This window comes from Mesoplodon densirostris, chromosome 16, assembly GCF_025265405.1.
Source record: "Mesoplodon densirostris isolate mMesDen1 chromosome 16, mMesDen1 primary haplotype, whole genome shotgun sequence".
Classification (NCBI taxonomy): Eukaryota; Metazoa; Chordata; class Mammalia; order Artiodactyla; family Ziphiidae; genus Mesoplodon; species Mesoplodon densirostris.
This window is the reverse complement of record NC_082676.1, coordinates 36,093,457-36,109,684: the sequence shown is the minus strand read 5'-3', so window position 1 is coordinate 36,109,684 and position 16,228 is coordinate 36,093,457. Positions and strand designations below refer to the sequence as shown.

At 45.5% G+C, this 16,228-nt stretch overlaps 1 protein-coding gene across 1 annotated transcript in view; it reads right to left on the bottom strand.

Annotated features, from left to right (window-relative positions):
• The window catches only part of COL26A1 (collagen type XXVI alpha 1 chain), a 176,990-nt gene that overhangs the window by 122,799 nt on the left and 37,963 nt on the right, over positions 1 to 16,228 (bottom strand). Inside the window, 1 exon segment of the mRNA XM_060078616.1 lies at positions 9,459 to 9,581. Within this exon segment, the coding sequence (XP_059934599.1) occupies positions 9,459 to 9,581 (123 nt within the window).

Genomic DNA, 16,228 nt, shown 5'->3' with positions numbered 1-16,228 from the left:
AGAAGGAATTCACTGGCCAACGGAAAATAACAGTTAACAAACAACTGTCATTAGCACGTCCCAAAACACATCACGCACACAGCACGAACTAGCACTTTCTCTCCTGGAATCCTAACAACCGCCCTACAAGACAGGCATTGCGCCCTACAAGACAGGCATTGCCTCCGTTTTAGAAATAAGGCTCAGAGAGGGCAAGTAACTTGCTCAAAGTCACACAGCTGGTCTTTTTGATTCTGAAGCCCACCTTACTGTATACCCCCAACCCCCATAACAGGCTATAAGGATGGCAAGGAGGCGTGAGATGCATAGAACAAAGTAAACAAAATGCCACAGATAGAAAGAGAGTGCAGGTGAATTATTCCCAGGACCAAAAGGAAAACTCCTCCAAGAGTCAGAAATGAAGAAGGAAATAAGGGAGGAGAAAAGCAGTGGGGGGAGCCTGGGTGTCTTTAGTATGCGATGGTGAGAACAGCCTCTTCCTCTTCCAGTGAAATGTGGACAAATATCTGTTCAAACACTATCACATCATCTTAGATGACACATTTGGGGGACATTGTGCACAAGCTAAACTATATCAGCCCCAATCAAAACATTCACGGGGATCTTGACAAATTTGCACCAGCTCTCGTGAGAATGAGTCGCCCTCCCTCTCTCTCTTTCTTGTGTCGTCATGACCAGAAATCTAGATACTGATGTGACGTGATAAGGTGTTAGCAAAGGCTACTGCAGCAATTGGATTGTAATATATAAATGTATCAACTTGTACAACTCAAATTTACACAATGTTGTGTGTCAATTATGTCTCAATTTTTTAAAAAAAGAAGAAAGGTAAGAAATCTAGGATCTGTTCATGTCCTAGAGATCAAAGGGATGGTAAGATGGAGGATGAAATGGAGAATTGGGAGAGGCAATCTGCCACTGATCACGCCACAGTCATGCGCCATCTTGTTTTCTGTGCAAAATTCTGTGTGAACTCAAATAAAAGGATCCAAAATGTTTCCAGAAATGAAGGGAACAACGGATTGAAATACGGCAAGACACAGCTGAGTAGCCAGGATTATAAACAAGAGAATACAGCACAAGGTGGCTATGGGGGTTCAGCTGGGGTTTGCCACCCTAACCTCAGAATGAGAAATGCAAGCTCAGAGCACACCCAGGCCCAAACTACCTGCTGGGAGCTGCCTTGGGGTGGTTTTCCTGGGATCTGCTTCTTTATTTATTTTTTTTAATTTTATTGAAGTATAGTTGATTTACAATGTTGTGTTAATTTCTGCTGTATAGCAAAATGAATCAGTTATACATATATATATATGTACTCTTTTTCATATTCTTCTCCATTATGGTTTGTCACAGGATATTGAATATAGTTCCTTGTGCTATACAGTAGGACCTTGTTGTTTATCCATCCTATACATAATAGTTCGCCTCTGCTAATCCCAAACTCCCATTCCTGCCCTCCCCTACTCCCCTTCCCCGTTGGCAACCACGAGTCTGTTCTCTCTATCTGTGAGTCTGTTTTTGTTCTTAGCTGAGCCATGGCCCAGCCTCAGGTTGCATTCCCAGAGCACTTCTTACAAGCCAGGGTCTGTGCAGGACTTTCCCCACTGAACTTCAAACCATCCTCCAACAACCTCTTAAGGAGCACTCTATCACTCCCATTTTAGAGGCAGGGAAACCCAGGCTGAGAGGACAAATCCGGGCAAATGAAACATCAGGGGAATCAGCTGAAGGTTCTGGAAAAGACAATCCTCTCTGATAGGAAATAACGATGCCAAATCCCCTTTCCTCCTTTTTTGGGACACTGTTATATGAGACGTGATGCCTGGAGCTGCTGCCGCCCTTCTATAATCTTGGGGAACCATGTGGCAGACACACAGGGGCTGGCAGAGAGGAAGATAAAGGAGGCCGAGATCTTGAGCGTATCATCGGCCCAAACGGAAGCAGCTCTTCCAGATCGTTGTGAGATTAATAGGCTCCTGTTATCGAAGCCTCTTTCAGCAATGTCATCTATTGTTTTCAGCCCAAGGTATTGTGAGACACGGGAAAACATGCATAAGACACAGTCTCTGCCTCAAAGGGCTCCCAGGGACCTCCCAAGCTCCTCCCACCCTGAGGCTCTGCTCTGGGTAATCAGCCCAGCACACAGACTTTTGCAGCATGCAGACTCTTAAGAAAACTGTAAAAATATGCTTTAAAAAATGAGGCTAAGAAACAATAATCTCACTGAGACAGGGCTATACAGTCTGGAGCTTTGTCTTTATTTTTTGGCCACACCACGTGGCACGTGGGATCTTAGTTCCCAGACCAGGGATCGAACCCATGCTCCCTGCCCCTGCATTGGAAATGTGGAGTCTTAACCCCTGGACCACCAGGGCAGTCCCTGGAGCTCTTTCTTACCTCGGAAAACTCCCCTCACAGGATGCCCCAGCTCAGGAAAGCTCTCCCAGGGGGTCTGGGCCCCACTCAGTCTCCACACAGCACCAGGGACAGACATAACTGTGCACTTGTTACTGTGGTGCTCTGACTAGTGTTCTCCTCCTCAGGCCCACAGTCATCTCTCCAAGTCAGGAACTGGTCTGTGTTCTCACCCACACTCTTCTGGGAGCCTCGGGGCCTGTATACAGGAGGAGGTCTACAAATGTTCATTTGGGGTTAAAGGGAGCTGGGCCTTGAAACCTCAGGAGCATCCCAATGGGGCCTGCTTGATGGGCCAGCATCAAACCCAATCCAGTCCCTGTGACTCTCCTCGTGAGCTTGAGCAAGTCATTTTGCCTCTCTGAGCCTCCATGTCCTCATCGCAAGTTTGCAGACCAGTTTAGAGGACAAGAACTTTGCTCCATAAAGATCTGTAGTCACAGCTCACCATCACGCACTGGCTGTGCACGATTTCAAAGTATTCTGACAACTTTATCTCATTTCACCCTCCCGACATAGAACCATCAATTCGGTAAGGCTTTTTCAAGGCTTCTTGAGCCCCTGAACGCTAGGCACTGGGGGTACAGAAGGGAGTAAGACAGCCCCCACCCTCCCCCAGCCCCCAGGCTAGAGGGCCAGGCAGACGATGACCAGGCTGACCACAGGATGAACACTGTGGGTCAGAGGGTGACAAATACTAAGAATAAGATTAAGCAGGATAGGCCTTCCCTGGTGGTGCGGTGGTTGAGAATCCGCCTGCCAATGCAGGGGACACGGGTTCGAGCCCTGGTCCGGGAAGATCCCCCATGCCGTGGAGCCTGTGCTCTAGAGCCCGCATGCCACAACTACTGAGCCCGTGTGCCACAACTGCTGAGCCCACATGCCACGACTACTAGGCCCGTGCGCCTGGAGCCCGGGCTCTGCCACGGGAGAAGCTCCCGCAATGAGAGGCCCGTGCACCACAACGAGGAGTGGCCCCCACTCGCCGCAACTAGGGGAAGCCCATGTGCAGCAACAAAGAGTCAACGCAGCTAAAAATAAATAAAATAAATAAATTTTAAAAAAAGATTAAGTGGGATAAAGGCTGGAGAATTATGGGGACTGAGGTAAGACAGACGCTGGAGCAGAGAACTGAATCATGTAAGGAGATCTAGCTTTTCCAGTTTCTCGGGGTGAAAGCAGTCGAGGCAAAAGGACAAGCAAATGTGAAGCTCCGAAAAGGGATGAAGCCTCCAGGCCAGCAAGGTCTGTGTGACCGGAGCCCAAGAAGCGAGGCAGCCCATGAAAGACCATGGGGTCAGGAAGAGAACAGGGTCCATGTCACCTGAGACCTTGGTTGGCCGCAGAGAGAGGTGTGGACTTTTAGGTGAGATGGAAGCTTCTGGAAGATTTGGAGTAGGGTCGTGCCATGATCTGCCAGAAGGAACTGGAGGGGGATAGGAGGGACGTGGGGACACAAGTGAGGTGGCTGCTACAAAAACAATGCATCGTATGTGAAACCAGCAGAACTGGGACCTGAAAGCAGGATTCAGGCGATACCCCAGGTCACCAGGGAGCACCACCCACCACCCTCCTACCCAGCCAGCAGCCGGAGACCACAAAGGGGGTACACCGCAGTTCTAACTCAGATATGTGTTACTGGTGAGGAAGAAAAGTGGGGTAACCCCTCCTTCCTTAACAAATAATAACAGAAGTAGAAATGACAATTACATCAGAAATACAGAATTCCTTGAAAGAATGGGAATTAAGTTTTCCTTAACAAAGTTCCTGCTGGCTAAGTTTTGAAGGCAGAGGGAAGGCTCGTGACAAATGCACGTCTGCCCTGATTGAACATTCTGTTCTCAGCTCCTGATGCCAAGGAGAGGGAGAGGCCTCCCTGAAAGGCCTGTAAACACCCACCCCAAAGACAAGACCCTGATGCTTCTGAAACATTATTCCTGTAATTTCTTAGTCATAAAGCAAAGGGAAGTTGTGAAAATTAATGATCATGTAACATTTTTTCAGTTGAGGTCAGTAATTCAGTACTCAGCTCGTTTGGCTTTTCTTAAAGGTGCCTTATTGTATTTAGAAAATATAAAAACCTCAAGCTGTAATTTTGACATTAAGAAAGCCAGCCCACTGTTCCCTTCCTTCCAAGGTTTTTCAGTAAAGGGAATCCCGACAGTTCATTCTCTAAACCCAAATAAAATACAATGGCACGTGTGTGTGTGCGCACATGCTTACGTGCTCTTTTTTGCTTCCATCTTGGGAGCTGACCGTGGGGTGCACCCAACACATGGGACTGTGGCTAAAGTCGAGGCATAAACTCTCCGTGTGCCTCAACTCCAAAGATAATATGAGTTTGCTGAAGTCAAATCCCATGTCTTGTAAAGAGCCACTTCCAAGCTTGGCTCCCCACTTGCAAAAAGCGAGACTGGTGGGGTTGGAACTGTGAGACAGGCATAGCCTTGCTTCTCAGTGGCCTGAATTCTGGGACCAACCAGCAGCTTCGCTGTTTGAAGGGCAGGGCAGCCACTCCAACACTGAGCAGGATCCACACTGTCAGGTCCACTTAGAGACCAGACTCCAAAGACCCTTCTCAGAAGATGCTCCCAGGATCAGGAGGTGGTGACCTGATCATCTGACGCTCTCTGATGATGAGAAAGGCAGGAGGTTCTTGGAATTCGGCTCCTGGGAAATGAGGGAGGGAGGGAAAGGGGCAGTGTCTCTGAGCCCTCTGCTGAAAAGGAAAGGGGGTCGGCATCTTTTCTTCATTATGGATCCACTGGCCATCCCTCTAGCACAGCATTTAAAAGCAGTCCTTTAGGGACTTCCCTGATGGCACAGTGATTAACAATCCGCCTGCCAATGCAGGGGACACGGGTTCGATCCCTGGTCTAGGAACGATCCCACATGCCGTGGAGCAACTAACTCTGTGCGCCACAACTACTGAGACTGCGTGCCTAGAGCCCGTGCTCCGCAACAAGAGAAGTCATTGCAATGAGAGGCCTGCACACTGCAAGGAAAAGTAGCCCCCAGTTGCCACAACTAGAGAGAGCCCGCACGTAGCAACAAAGACCCAACACTGCCAAAAATAAAATATAAATAAATAAATAATTTTAAAATAAAATAAAATAAAAGCAGTCCTTTGCCTTCAATTTTTTAATGGACATATCCATTTACTTAGCCATTCCTCCTGCAGGATGAGTATATAAAAACACTTGTGTACCATGCGGACCCCAAGTTAAGAACATCTACTACTAAAAATGATGAAAATAGAAAATCACTATTTGGCCAACACCATAATAATAATTATGGCAAGCAAGAATCACCAATGGATGCTAAAATTACTGGGTGAAAGTAGGATGAGGAACAGGACGTTTGTCTAGACTCAGATATCTTCCCACAAGATACTTATAAATGAAAAAGGGAGAAATAATTACACAACAGTGGAGAAACCTGGCAGACACCACCTTAATCAAGTGATCAAAGTTAACATCACCAGTATTGATTGATGTACCTCTTAATATGATGCCCTGAGAAAGGTACAACATGCCTTTTACAGTCTCCTTGCCAAAAATGCATAACCTCCATCAAATAACTGGCCAGTACATTCACAAGTGTTAAGGTCGTGAAAGACAAAGTAAGACTAAGAAATGGCTGCAGATTAGAGGAGACTAAGGAGATATGACAACTTAAATGAAAAATGGGAAAAAAAAAAACCCAGAAAAAGGATATTAGTGGGATAGTTGGTAAAATTTGAATAAGGTCTTAGTTTATAGTATTGCATTGTTGTTAATTTCTTGGCTTGGATAATTGTACTATGGTTATAGAAGATATTAATCTTTTTTTTAAGATTTTTTTTGATGTGGACCATTTTTAAAGTCTTTATTGAATTTGTTACAATATTGCTATTGTTTTATGTCCTGGTGTTTTGGCCACTAGGCATGTGGGATCTTAGCTCCCCAACCGGGGATCGAACCCGCACCCCCTGCATTGGAAGGCGAAGTCCTAACCACTGGACTGCCAGGGAAGTCCCAGAAGATATTAATCTTAGGGGTATGCTATAGACTCAATATTTGTGTCACCCCACTAAATTCATATGTTAAAACCTAATCCCCAGTGTAATGATATTTGGAGATGGGGACTTTGGGAGGTGATTAGGTCATGAGGGTGGAGCCCTCATGAATGGGATTAGTGCCCTTATAAAAGAGACCCCAGGGAACTCCCTCATCTCCTCTGCCATGTGAAGATACATTGAGAAGAGGGCTGTCTATGAACCAAGAAAAGAGCTCTCTCCAGACAATGAATCTGCCAGCACCTTGATCTTGGACTTCTCAGCCTCCAGAACTGTGAGAAATAAATGTCTGTTGTTTAAGCCACCCAGTCTACGGTGGTTTGATATAGCAGCCCAAACGGACTAAGACAGGGAAGCTGGGTGAAAGGAAAAGTTATGCAGAAACTCTGTTTACTATTTTTTGCAACACTTATGTAAATCTAAAATTGTTCCCCCAAAAAAAGTTTGAAAAAAAACAAAACAAAACACTTGTAGGGACTTCCTTGGTGGTCCAGTGGTTAAGACTCTGCACTCCCAATGAAGGGGGTCCAGGTTCAATCCCTGGTCAGGGAACTAGATCCCAAATGCATGCTGCAACTGAGGAGCCCACAAGCTGCAACTAAGGAGCCTGTCTGCCGCAACTAAGAACCAGTGCAACCAAATAAATAAATAAATATTTTTAAAAAAAACACTTGTAAAAGTATTAAAATATATATAATGATGCAATTGAAGCATGGTCTGGAATGGCTAAACTAGGAAACCACTTAAATATCCATCAATTGAGGACATGGGAAATAAATGATGATGCTTTTCTACAGTGGAATACTACACAGCTGTTAAAAATGAGGTGGCTCTATGGGAATATATTTCAAAATATTTTTCTGGGGGAAAAGCAAGTTGTAGAACAAAATAACATCATTTAGTATTTGTTTAAGAAAATACATTTATAATCAGGGACATAGAGAAGAGACTGGTGGTTGCCAAGGGTGGTGGGGAGGGGATTGGGAGCTTGGGATTAGCAGATACAAACTGGTATATACAGAATGGATAAACAACAAGGTCCTACTGTATAGCACAGGGAACTATATTCAATATCCTGTGATAAACCATAATGGAAAAGAATATGAAAAGAATGTATATATATGTATAACTGAGTCACTTTGCTGTACAGTAGTAACACAACATTGTAATTGTGTAACACAACATTGTAATTCAACTATACTTCAATAAAACATAAATTAAAAAAAGAAAATATATTTACATATATACATATAAGTGGAGAAAAAAGTCTGGAATGACATATTAATAATAGGATTATGGAGGTGGAATTGGGAGAGGAAAGAATGCTCATTTTTTACCTATTCAGTTATTACCAAATGTTTGAACTTTTTCTGCAGTGAGTATGTATCACTATCTTCATAATAAAAACAAACAATAATAATTCTGGCCCAGGACCAGACTCTCTGCCACATTTGTGGGTCCCACTAATTCATGCTGCAGGCTGATTCTGGTGTCAGCTCCATGGTGAGCCCTATAGGGGACAGCACTGTGTGGGCACAGGCCCTGACTCATGGGCTCATTCTCCATCTCTGGTGATGAAAACATATCCAACTCATGATGACCCTCTGATGGTTAATTTTATGTGTCAACTTGGTTGAACGACAGTATCCAGATATTTGGTCAAATGCAGATGGATGTTGCCATAAAAGTATTTCTTTCTTTTTTTTTGCGGTACGCGGGCCTCTCACTGTTGCGGCCTCTCCCGCCGCGGAGCACAGGCTCCGGATGCGCAGGCCCAGCGGCCATGGCTCACGGGCCCAGCCGCTCCGCGGCACGTGGGATCCTCCCAGACCGGGGCACGAACCCATGTCCCCTGCATCGGCAGGCAGACTCCCAACCACTGCACCACCAGGGAAGCCCTGAAAGTATTTCTTTAGATGAGATTAACATCAAGGCGGTAAACTTTGAGTAAAGAGATGACCCTCCATAATGTGGTGGGCCTCATCCAATCAGGTGAAGGCTTTCAGAAAAAGACTGACTTCCCCTGAGGAAGAGTATATTCTGTCATCTGATTGTCTTCTGATTCCTTCTGAAACATCAGTTCTTCTCTGGGTCTCCGGCCCATTAGCCTATCCTGCAGCTTTTGGATGCGCCAACCTCTACCACCACATGAGCCAATTCCTTAAAAATCTCTCCATCTCCTATATATCTATCCAACACACACACACACACACACACACACACACACACACACTTCTTCTATTGGTTCTGTTTCTCTGGAGAACCTTGCCTAATAACAGACCTCATGCAGTAAGTCCTTTCAGTGGAGGGCACTAAGTGCTCCCTTAACACAGAAGGGAAAGGGATTTGGAGATTGAGGAGGGTGGTCCCAGGCAGAGATGAGGAAGGGTCTTTGAGGCAGAAACGCGGGGCTGGAGAGGTGTGGGGGTGAGGGCGTAAGGGAAGCCAGTCCCTGGAGCTGGAGCAGGGCCTGGAAGGGGAGAGGACAATGAGGCACTGCAAGGTGGGGTCGCAGAGACCCAGAAAGTCTGGTCATTCATTCAGAGCTCTCCCTGTGAATGCCGAGGAGCTGCTGAGGGCTGGGAGAGGAAGGCACTGGCGAGAGGAGCAAGACTGTGAACGGGGCGGGGTGTGAGGTGGGCGGGGCTATGAGGGGGCAGGGCTTGAGGGGAGGGCCTATGAGGGGGCGGGTCTTGAGAGGGGGGGCTTGTGGGGCTTGTGGGGTCGTGTGTGAGGGGGCCTCACCTGGCCCTTCTGCTCATCAAATACCCACTGGATTGTGAGGACTCTTCTGTGTGGGAAGCATGTCCCTTTCGTCTTTGCTCACGCACACCCCCCATGCCCCGTACACAGAAGGTGCTCCATAAATGCGTGTCCGACTCTGTTTCCGAGAGTCAACCCCCCTATCCCAGCAGCTGTGCGAGGGTTGGATTCATCCAAGGGAACAGAAAGGCAAGGCAGAGCTGGTCAGCCCCGCGGCCTTTACCTCACGAGGTTGGCGCAGGGCCCGGGCCACCGGCAGCTCTGGTACACGCGCTGGACCACTGTCTCTGAGCCGTTCTGCACCTGGCAGGACACCGTCCGTGTCACCGTGTGATGGCACCAGTGCCTGTGGGGAGAGCAACAGTCAGGTCAGTCCTGCCTGTTCCTGAGGTGCCGACTGTGGATCAGAAGGCCGTGTGGGCCGAGGAGGGGCCCCTCCACAAGCCTGAGGGACAGTGCTCCTGGGTAAGGGGCCCACTGAGACCCTGCGTACTGGTCTAAGGGGAAGGGAGAGTACCCACACCCCCTAGCCATCAAGCCCCAGCATCATTTCAGTCTTCAAACACTCCGTGCGAAATCAGTGATAAAGGCTGTCCCCCCCTGCCAGGAAATCCCACCCTGGAGGGGAAGACGGTCGGCGAGATGAAGAGAACACACGGGAACGCTGGGTCATAGGAACAGCCACAGGATGAGCACAGGCAACTATGGGAACCCAGCAGGGCCCCCAACCCAGGTCCTAAGAAAGGCCAATCAGCTGAGAACTGAAAGGTCAGAGTCAGCAGACCCAAAGTGTGGGGGCAATGAGGGGGGACAGTTCACAGAGGAGAGAGCAGGGTGAGCAAGGGCACGTTGGCGAGACGGACTGCAGCTGCCCAGGGACCAGCGTTCCACTAGGCGTGGCCTGAAGGCTGGAGGAAGGGGAGTAGCCAGGAGAAAGGAAGAGGCAGGGAACCTGCCAGAGGTGGGTCTTATGAACTGGTGGGGAGCCACTGAAGGACTGGGGGGTGGGCGCGGTGGGGAATGACTCAGATGGGTCTGATTTTAGAAAAGCCCCTCTGGTGCAGTGTGTAAGAGCTGAGGAGGCCTGAGCTGGGGCCTGCAGCAGGGAAGAGGGGACATGTGCAAACAATATGGTGATTGGATCAAGATGGCAGACACCTCCCCCTCCCATCTCCAGATCCTAGATATTGAAAATCTAAAAATAAGTCCCCACTGTGACATCAGCAAGATGGTGGGAGAGGAGGTCCCTTACTCAATACCCTTCAGTAACAATAATTTGGCAGCCATTCTCGAACAAAAATGCCTTTGTGGGAGCTTTGGGATTTTTGCAAACTATTTATCTGATAAGGATTGATATCCAAAATATATAAGGAACTCATAAAACTCAATAGCAAAAAAAATAGTAATAATAATCCAATAAAAATGGCCAAAAAATCTGAATAGACATTTTTCCAAAGAATACATATAGATGGCTGACAGGTATATGAAAAGGTGCTCAACATCACTAATCATCAGGGAAGTGCAAATCAAAATAAGATATCACCTCACACTTGTCAGGATGGTTATTATCAAAAAGACATGAGACAACAAGAGTTGTTGAAGGTGTGGAGAAAAGGGGACCCTGGTACAGTATTGGTAGGAATGTAAATTGGTGCAGTCATTATGGTAGGTTCCTCAAAAAATTAAAAATAGAACTACCATATGATCCAGGAATCTCAATTCTGGGTATCTATCCAAAGGAAACAAAATCAGTATCCCAAAGAGATATCTGCACCTCCACGTTCATTGCAGCACTATTCACAACAGCCAAGATGGAAACAACCTAAGTGTCCATCTACAGATAAATGGATAAAGAAAATGTAATGTATATGTACAATGGAATACAATTATTCAACCACAAAAAAGAAGGTAATCCTACCATTTGTGACAACATGGGTGAACCTAGAGGACATTGTGCTCAGTGAGTAAGTCAGACAAAGAAAGACAAATCTGTATGGTCTCACTTATAAGTGGAGTCTGAAAATGTCAAACTCACAGAACCAGAGAGTAGAATAGTGGTTGCCAGGGGAGGAGGAATGGGAGAGATGGGGAGATGTTGGTCAAAGGATACAAACTTCCAGTTATAAGATGAATAAGTTCTGGGGATCTAATGTACAGATTAGATCTGTATGTAGTGATTATAGTTCATAATACCATATTGTATACTTGAAATTTGCTAAGAGAATAGATCTTAAGTGTTCCTACCACACACATAAAAAAGGTAGCTATGTGAGATGACAGATGTGTTAATAATCCATGGTAATCATTTCACGATGTATATGCAATTAAATCATCATGTTTTAAACCAAAAAACTCAAGTTGTACAACTTGAATAAACACTTTTTAAATTTGTCAGTCGGAGCTCAATAAAGCAGAAAATACAAATAAAGTAAAAATAAGTCCCTAACAGCACTGGAAAACAAAAAGCAGTGGGCCAGATATTTTGAGGAATCCTTGAGAGACTGAAAAGCACATGGAAATAAACTGAAGGAGGAAGCACAGTCCAAAACACACAGGGAAGATGGGGGCTCAAGGTGGGTGCAACATAGGAGCAGCAGAGGTGACTGTCAAAGGACCATGGTAGAAGGAGCCAGACAGGTAGGACCAGGATCCCTATCCCTGCTGGTGTCAAGAATCAGGCATTGAACTCACTTGTTTTGTGGCAGATGTGGTCAGAATGGGTGCCTCAAAGGTTGATGACCCTCAGAAGAAACAGGGACCCTCTCAAGGTCAGACAAATGAATTCTTGCACATTCTTTATCCTATACCACCAACCCTCCAAGAGGCAAGCAGCAGTGAACAGAGAAAGAGACAAGCTGATGGAAAAACCCAAATGCCAAGAATTTCAAATTATTTAAGAAAAAAGGCCAATACCCTGAAAGAAAGGCACTGACTCAACAGATAATAAATCACACTTCAAGAAAAAACAATTAATGAAGCAAATAATGGAGACAGTTTTTTCAAGCACAATTAAAGTCCTTAAAGAGAGAGAATTTTTCACTCATAAGAAATATTATGAAATCAAAAAATTAGATACATTAGAAATGAAATGTATGACTGTGAAAATAAAAAGGCTCGACAGATGGGCTGAAAACACAGAACAGACAAAGCTAAGGAATCAGCTGATGAGCTGGAAATCTGAGCCATGAACTTTCCAAGGATATACTGCAAAGGGACATAGAGATGGAAAATGTGTGAGAAAAGGTGAGGTACCTGGAGGACAGACCAAATTCCAGGATACATCTATTAGTAGCCCTGGAAGGGGAGATCAGAGAGAGCACAGGGAAGTATAGACTTAAAGCGATAATAAAGAATATTTCCCAGAGCTGAAGAAAGACCTGAATTCTTTTGTGTGTGTGTGAATAATGTTTATTTTTTAAATTGAGATATAGTTGATTTACAATGTTTCAGGTATATAGCAAAGTGATTCAGTTATATATACATATTCTTTTTCAGATTCTTTTCCATTATAGGTTATTACAAGATACTGAGTATAGTTCCCTGTGCTATACAGTAGGTTCTTGTTGTTTATCTGTTTTATATATTGTAATGTGTATCTATTAATCCCAGATTCCTAATTTATCCCTCCCCCCACCTTTCCCCTTTGGCAACCGTATGTTTGTTTTCTATGTCTGTCAGTCTATTTCTGTTTTGTAAATAAGTTCATTTGTATCATGTTTTTAGATTCCACACATAAGTGATAACCTATGATATTTGTAAAAGACATGAATTCTTAATTCAGAAGGGCCCACTGAGTGCTAAGCAAGATGAACAAAGACAAACATATTGCGGTGAAATTTCAGAACACTCAGAATGAAGAGAAAATACTAAACACTGAAGAAAGAAAAGAAAAAACAAATCACCTACAATAAACTGAAATTAGATTTCTTATGAGCAATATCAGAATCAAGAATATAGTGACACAACTGCTTCAAAGTTTTGAGGGGGAATATTTAGAACCCAGAATTCTATACCTGAACAAACTCTTCTTCAAAGGTGAAGGCAAAATAAAGACATTTTCAGATGCACAAGAACTCAGAAAGTTTACCAGTCACCTTTTCTGAAAGAATTACTAGAGGATGTTTTCCAACAAACTAATGGACATAGGAGAGCATAGGAGGAATATATTAAATATGAGGAGCAGTTACAAACAAAGAAACAATAATAAGATTTAAAAACAGCCTAGATCTAAAATCCAAGGTGATCTAAATATGGACAATGGCAAAGAGGGGACAGAAGGAACTAATATTTGCTGAGATTTTTGTCTTGTTTAAGGAAAGGATATAGAAACTGTGCAACTTTAGGTGCAGTAGATAAATATACAATTAAATTTTTTAATTAAAAATTTTTTTTTAATTTTAAGATAAATACTAGGGAGTGTAGGAAGAGGACATAAAACTGACAAACCATGAAAGAAAGAAGTAAAACAAAGATTTGATTAACCCAACAGAATGCTAGAAAAGCAAGAAAGTAGCAAAGAAAACACAATAATTAGAAGACAATGAAATTAGAAAGGAGAAGAAAGGATTTAACAAAGATGGAAGCAGAAATTAATGAAATAGGGCTTCCCTGGTGGTGCAGTGGTTAAGAATCCACCCCCAATGCAGGGGACATGGGTTTGCTCCCTGGTCGGGGAAGATCCCACATGCTGTGGAGCAACTAAGCCCGTGCACCACAACTACTAAGCCTGTGCTCTAGAGCCCTCAAGCCACAACTACTGAGCCCACGTGCTGCAACTACTGAAGCCCACGCACCGAGAGCCCATGCTCCACAACAAGAGAAGCCACCACAATGAGAAGTCCACACACCGCAACCAAGAGTAGCCCCCCCCCCCGCCACAACTAGAGAAAGCCCGCGTGCAGCAACGAAGACCCAATGCAGTCAAAAATAAATAAAAATTTGTTAAAAAGAAATTAATGAAATAGATTACTTCCAAAAGTGAATCAACAAAGTCAAACACAGGTCTAAAAAAAATCAAATAGACAAAACCTAGACAATTTTTAATGAGTAACAAACAAAAGACATAAGAAGACATTAAGAACAAGAAAAAAATCCCCAGAGAGATTAGAAATTGTAAATAAATATTATGTCTGATCTTACATCAACATTTTTCAAAATCTTGACAACTGGACAATTTTCTAGGAGAATATATTGGCACAGTCAAAAATACCATGAAAGAACATGAAAAAGTAATCAAAAGTTGATCCCTCTCCCCAAAGGCATCAGGAGACCTGGTTCTGCCACCAGTCTGCTGTGTGACTTGAGCAAAGTGATGTTCCCTCTCTGAGCCTCAGTTAAATAAAAAAATTCTACCTCTCAAGGTTATTGTGAGGACTAAATGAGCAGATCCATGTGGCACTACCTACCCTAAGGTGTCATGATTGATTAGCTGGCTACTGAAACCCCACAACGTTCATACAAGTGTAAGGACTGTCCTTCCTATTTTGCAGATGGGAAAAGAAGTACTGAGAGATGAAACCTCACTGCCCATGGCTCAAATCAGAGGCAGAGCTGGGAAGGGAATCCAGCCTTCCTGCCCAGGAGGCCAGTAGGGTCCCACCTGTACAATTAAAACCACTGCCTCTGCTAGTTACTCAGGGAAACTGGGCCTGGACCCTCCTCCATCTCTACCAGGGAGTATCAGTACCACCTTGGGCATTCAGCATGAGTCTCTTTGGGATGAACTGCTGTCCAATCCAAGGACAATGCTCCACCCTGAGATCTGCCGCTGGCGATCTGGAACAGACAGAGTCCAGCCACCTCTGGGTCAGAGCTTTCTATAGGGAAATGAGCTATGAACTGGAAAACATTTTCAAATGCCTTGATTCATCATCTCCAGACATTTGATCTTTTAACGGGCTGTAAATGGCTTCCCAAAATTAAAACCTGGCCAAAAACAATGAAGAAGGCAGGCAAGAGACAAGGAAAGAGGGCTCCGGGCCTTTTCAGATGGAATTCTAAACCCCATTCATTTCCAGGCATCCGCAGTTCCCGGGAATCTTGGTGTCAGGCACTCTGCTCCCATATGGGGTCCCCCTTAGGATCCCCATCTCCTGAGTATCATATCTATGTCTCCTGTTTTGTGGGTGGCATCACACCACCACCGCCACCCCTGACCATGGTGGGTGCACAGTGATGGGTCAACAAGGCTGTAAGGGCTACAGGATGACTCCACCCAGAGACAGGCTTGGCAGGAGAAGTACATCCCTTCTGTGACCCTACTGGAAGGACTGGCCCAGGGGCAGAGATTTTGGGAGTGGCACGGCTGGTCTTCAAACTGCCTAAGAAGTAAGGGTGGCCTCAGCAGCCTTCATCAGGACGGGGCAGGACTGGCTTTCTTTGGGGGCATCATCTCAGCGACCTCCCTTCATCATCTCCCCCCCACCCTCCTCAGCTGAGCTCTCGTGGAGGGTCCAGGATGGGAAACTCACTCCCAGCCTTGGGGACGGAGCTGCTCCCCTCCAGGTCCGTCTTATGAGGACAGGCCCGCTCCCTGATGGGGAAGAGAAGCTGACTTGGCCCTGCGCCACCAGGCCTGGGGGCTGCTCCTACAGCAGCTTTTGCCACGCTACGTGTCTGGCTCTGTGGCTTGGCCAAGCCGTGAAATCCTTAATTTAGAGTCCTTTGGGAAAACAAGTGCTAAGTGCTTTCAGGAAATCATGTCATGATGGAATGGAGGGGTCTTCAGGACACCGCCAGCCCATGCCCTCCTCTGAACATAACTAACCAACCCACCTATTTCACCCGGGGGATGCAACCACATCAGCCCTTCTCCCCTTAACCCTGGGGCCCCCTCCTGCACCGGCCCATGAGCCCCAGTTCTATCTGAGCTTTGCTTTGGGACCTGATCTCCCCTTCCCCTCCACCCCCAGGACCCTGAGCCTGAACCAAGCCCGAGGGCTTTGACAGTAATCTCCCTCCCCACGAGGACCACCCAGTCTGCCCCCATGTCAC